At 32.1% G+C, this 4817-nt stretch overlaps 2 protein-coding genes across 2 annotated transcripts in view; both read right to left on the bottom strand.

Annotated features, from left to right (window-relative positions):
* Window positions 1-1076: 1076 nt before the first annotated feature.
* Window positions 1077-1647, bottom strand: LOC123009973 (immediate early response 3-interacting protein 1). The gene is made up of 3 exons (XM_044406570.1): window positions 1460-1647; window positions 1246-1350; window positions 1077-1194 (listed from the first exon to the last, which is right to left on the bottom strand). The coding sequence occupies exons 1-3, from the start codon at window positions 1548-1550 to the stop codon at window positions 1139-1141; spliced, it is 252 nt and encodes an 83-aa protein (XP_044262505.1). The 5' UTR covers window positions 1551-1647; the 3' UTR covers window positions 1077-1138.
* A 2777-nt stretch (window positions 1648-4424) lies between these two features.
* The window catches only part of LOC123010193 (pro-resilin-like), an 819-nt gene continuing 426 nt past the window's right edge, over window positions 4425-4817 (bottom strand). Inside the window, exon 3 of the mRNA XM_044406892.1 lies at window positions 4425-4817. Within this exon, the coding sequence (XP_044262827.1) occupies window positions 4574-4817 (244 nt within the window). The 3' untranslated portion in view covers window positions 4425-4573.

Raw genomic sequence — 4817 nt, 5'->3', positions numbered from 1 at the left:
TTCGACTAGTGGAATTAACGGCATCACTGCCTCGTCCTACCCTACCCTAGTACCGAAAACGCCAGCTGGTTTATAACTGTATTGAAAAGTATGGATAAAAAGAAGTATTTGGCAGTTGTGAATACCAGCTGTTTTGCAATTATGATAAATGTTGTTGCTAATGGGTCATTTACACCACTTCCGGGTTGAATTGTAGATTAAAACGCAGGTGGTGCAAATAATGCTAAAGTACTTTCGCCATTACAGTGGTACCTACTGTACTAATAGATTATTAAGGGCTAAAATGATAATATAGGTGCAGGACCTTGTTAGTTTTCTTTTTTTTTTTTTTGTAGGTATAAATTATGTTCGCTCAAACTTCTATTCCAAAATGCCGGGTGAAATTTACATTAATTATGTTTAAGAGTTTTAAGTACCACTGTAGTAGTTTTGATACTTTACCTGATTTTATTGATTTGTCATTTTCTTCTTCTTTTGCGTCGGATTTGTGACAAAAAACATGTTAACATTCTTTTTTTTAATTAGAAGTAAATGTCCTTGAAGCTTATAGTAGATAAAGAAGTAGGTATTAGAGTTGGTTTTAATTTTCTTAGTAGTTTATTAAAAGTAAATCAGGTTCTTTCTTATGAAATGACTAAAAATGTTTGTAACATTTTAGACTTACATTTTGTAGAAGTGGAATTAACAAATGTTAAATAACTGAAAATAATGGCGTTATAAAAAAATAAATTATTTGTAAAAAAAAGTAGTCAACAAATTCGTTAGAATATTTTAATTTTAACTTATTATATTTTCTATATTCTTTTATTTAATTATTGCATGATTAAGATACACACACGATTTAAAGAAATTCCACTTTTCTTAGAAGTCACGCTATGGTAATAAATGTTTATTATTTATTAGAAAAAAGTTCTAGTAACAATAGTATGTTAAAGAAATTGCTGTTTTCATTATCCAACCTAATTTAAAGTCTTGGATTAAATTGTAAAAAAGCAAAAATTTATGTAGCCTAGAAATAATAGCAAAAAGCCATTTTTTAGGTTTGCAAGTATTGCTATAGCAATAAAGCTAAATTATAGTAAATAATTCATTTATTAATTTATAAAACAAGTACAGAAACAGTTTTTTTAATACATAATTAACCTAATATTAACTTAATGACGATAGTAAGTATGTTGAGAAATATCAATGGAACTAAAACAAATAATCATTAATACACTATAATGAAGAAGAAAACCGTCATACTTCTTGCTACAGTCCTAATTGAATGCACCAAATTCAAAATTTGAGATTTGGCTGAGGGATTTTCCCCAAAGCCATGAACATTGGGACTCTTTGAACTCCAACCAACTAAAACAAAACAAAACTCCGTACACAAGTCCTAGGTAATTTATAAATATTATTTAAAATTTAAATCTAAAAAAAGTATAAGGTTATGTTACACGTCATCTTTACTCACTTTTAGCTAAAAAACGTTCCTCGTGTAAAATGCAAATTGCATTTAAACAGAGAATTGATGCCTCAAACAGGTTCCACAAAGTAAATGCCATTGTTTTGTATTTTAATTATTTCTTGGTCATAATAATAATGCCATAATTTGACAAATATAGGTTAGAATTTAATTGATGCGTAGGCAGCCAACAATACACTTCTGAAATACGGAGTACAGAACCTCACCCACTAGGAGAAACATTGTGTGATGGATACATCAAAAAACGGGCCAAAATCAAAAAATTCTTTAAAACCACTACCCGCTCTATGTGAAACATTCGCCCAAAAGTGGTTCTTTTGTGATAATTTTTTAGGCTAGTAAAGAGCTATAAAAATCAGTAGTTTTTCGTTGTTCAAGAGTGTTTCTCATATTGTATTTAATTAATCGAGAACCAAATTATGATATATTCTACCTGCCTCTAAAAACCTGCCACAAAAAACGAGTTAAAAACATCAGTGGCATAAAAATGGTGGAGGCGCCGGGCTGATTTTTAATAAAAATTAAAACAAGAACAGTTTAACATGTTACCAATTAAAACATTAACATCATGCAAAATTATCAAATTCAACTGTAAATTAATGCTGTGAAGTAGCTGATTTTTAAAAATGGATAACTTTTCTGTTAATGAAACAAAAATTGTAACTCTAGTTGTAAAATATTCTCTAATAATGGGTTCATTTTGGGAAAAACAAAACGGTTTTATGGTAATATAATACGTATTCTCTTCCTACTCATCTTTTCTATACGTAGTAAAAGTGAAATGTGGTCTCTCACCATAAAACAGCGATCCGCGTATATTCGTTCACAATTAACCTAGATTTGAGGCGGGAACGGAGTATTTTACTGGTATAGTCCACAATTTGATTGGTTAAAAGCTTTCCCTTTCAGAGAGGTCATCTATGAATTTCTGTTCATATTCTGGCCACAAAAGTAATTTAACACTTTTGAACCAATCATCAAATTCCGATCATTTCTAATGCAAATTAGTCAAGTGATGATGTCATTCCACTTTCAGGAAACTTTTTTTATTTCATTAAATCATGGAGTATCACCTGCAATATTCCTTTTTTATCTCCAACGAATAATAATAAACATTGCAGTAGTAGTGGAGAAATCGGAGATTGGGAGATGGTCATATTTAAGGAATTGGTAGACGGTCAAGCCGGGCATTACTTTCTTCCATTCTACAAATCATTGTTGTCACAACATAATTCATTTAAAACTTTGGGTTTAGATCCCTGGGCTGAGCAATTTTTGATATGTTTGATATCACCACGAAACTTTTAACAAGTTAAAAACAAAACAAAAACAAGAGTTTTTGATATTTTTTATAACCGTTACAAAATTTGCAACTGCATAACAATAAAATAAGAAAATACAAAAGTACTACGTTGAAAAAATACATTTGAATGATTTTATTGACATAATTTTTCTTGTCACAAATGATTTTTTTTTAATTTCTCATAATGAAAATATTATTTTTGTAAACTTTGTTCGGGAAATAGTCTGCAAAATACCTCTCGTGCATGTAAAATTGATTCTAATTTTGTCTCGTGCACTCGACAAATTATTGACAATTTGGCATGCACTCGGAATATTTCTATTGATAATATTTGGACCATTCTAGATACAGGGTGCGCCAGAATTCGCGCCCCAAAGAAAAATGCTATGTAGGGTAAGGTACCAAGATCGTGGAAAAAATTTAAAAAAATTCTATCTATAAAAATTTCGAAGTTATGCACTCTATTTCTGTTGGAAAAATAATTTTCCAAGTTTTTTGCTATAGGCTATGAAAAGAGGAAACAAGGAAGCTGCATCCTAAATTATGTTATTTGTGGCTTTTATTGGCAAAATTTTTGTCCCTTTACTAAATAATTGTAAAAAAACAAGATCATCAGTATCATTAAATAGATATAAAAAAATGTCAAATGTCAAAAAATAAATTACAAAATAAAATTTTTTGACAGAGAATTTTTTAAACATTTTTTTCATGTTCCTGATATCTTACCTTACTTAAAAATTTTCTCTGGGACGCGAGTTCTGGCGCAGCCTGTATACAAAATGTGGATTATTCAGACTTTTGTATACACATTTTTTCCAAAACTGACAACAAAGCAGAGAGATTTTCGGAAAGATTTGAATTTGAATTTGCAAAATCTCAGTAATTTGGTAAAAAAAGTGAAGAATAAGAAAAAAAAAACATTGAAATGGCAGACCATTGTATGTACGTGTTATTAAGTAATTTTTTGCCAAGTTATTATCACCCATTATCTTTTATTATTAATTAAAAAAAAACTGTTTTTGTAGTCCCGTATTATTAAATATTGCAAACATAAATTATTTCAAAAGTTATGCTAATTTAAAACTGCATTTGCAGAAATTGTAGATTGTCAATAGAAATTTTCTACGGTAATTTCTTCTTCAAGCACCACACTTGGAAGACAGGTGGTTTAATTTGTTCTGCAAGCTGTTTGTAATATAATTTCAATTTCAATGAATTGCCTGCGCTTCTTCAGTGAAATCGAATTTTTATTTTTGGACACTATCTACTGTCACTTCTTAACACTTTACTGCTAATGTAAATTATTGTTGCTTAAAGAGTATTTTTTCGTGATGATGAAATTATAAATATCTGTATATACAATAATTTTGTTTTGGTGTGCCTCGTCGTGAAATTGCATAATTTAGTAATTATTTATCGGAAAAAAACCACGAAAGAGAAACGCACAAAATGTGTTAAATATCCCGTAGTGTCCGAAGCCCGGAAACGTCATCGGCGACCCACATCGCCATTCCTTTCTCTTCAGCATGCAACTTCTGATAAAATAGAAATCATTTAATTGGTGGAAGCGTCTTCGAGCAATAGATTTACTCCTTTGACCTTTGCAACTTTCTAACTTTCATTAAAGGATTTGGGATGAAATAAGGGACATTTTACGGTGACAAATGTATTTTTTTATAAAACATAACCTACAAAAAGCTTTATACAAAAAAGAAATCAATGCATGGTGTTTGATGCATCATGACCCGTGTGATGGATGGGTGTATGTACACTCAGTTCAGTTCTGCAGCTCTCAGAGCTTAAAAGGGGGCCCCGTAGGAGCTCGAGGGACGACTAGGCGCACCGTAGCTGCTGCTAGGGCCGCTGGGGTAGCCGCCACCTCCGGCCTGGTGGCTGACTTGGTTGTACTGCGCGACTTGGATGGCCTGTTTGATGCCCTCGAGGTCGATGCCGACGACTCTAGCGCTGTAGCTGGGCACGCCGTAGCTGGGGGAGGGCACGCCGTAGGAGGAGCTGACGCCGCCCCCGTGTCCGCCGCCGAAA

The sequence above is a fragment of the Tribolium madens genome, unplaced genomic scaffold, assembly GCF_015345945.1.
Source record: "Tribolium madens isolate multiple individuals breed KSU strain unplaced genomic scaffold, Tmad_KSU_1.1 Scaffold_7;HRSCAF=85;Tcas5.2_LG10, whole genome shotgun sequence".
Classification (NCBI taxonomy): Eukaryota; Metazoa; Arthropoda; class Insecta; order Coleoptera; family Tenebrionidae; genus Tribolium; species Tribolium madens.
Note: the sequence above shows the minus strand (reverse complement) of the source record. Positions and strands in the feature narration are given on the sequence as shown.

Bases quoted from the DNA above. Each gene is read 5' to 3' on its own strand.
- LOC123009973 (XM_044406570.1), bottom strand. From the start codon at position 1,550: ATGGCATTTACTTTGTGGAACCTGTTTGAGGCATCAATTCTCTGTTTA. The intron at 1,351-1,459 runs GTGAGTAAAGAT...GTTTTGTTTTAG, and splicing joins GGAACGTTTTTTAGCTAAAA to TTGGTTGGAGTTCAAAGAGT. The intron at 1,195-1,245 runs GTATGACGGTTT...TATTTGTTTTAG, and splicing joins AATTAGGACTGTAGCAAGAA to TTCCATTGATATTTCTCAAC.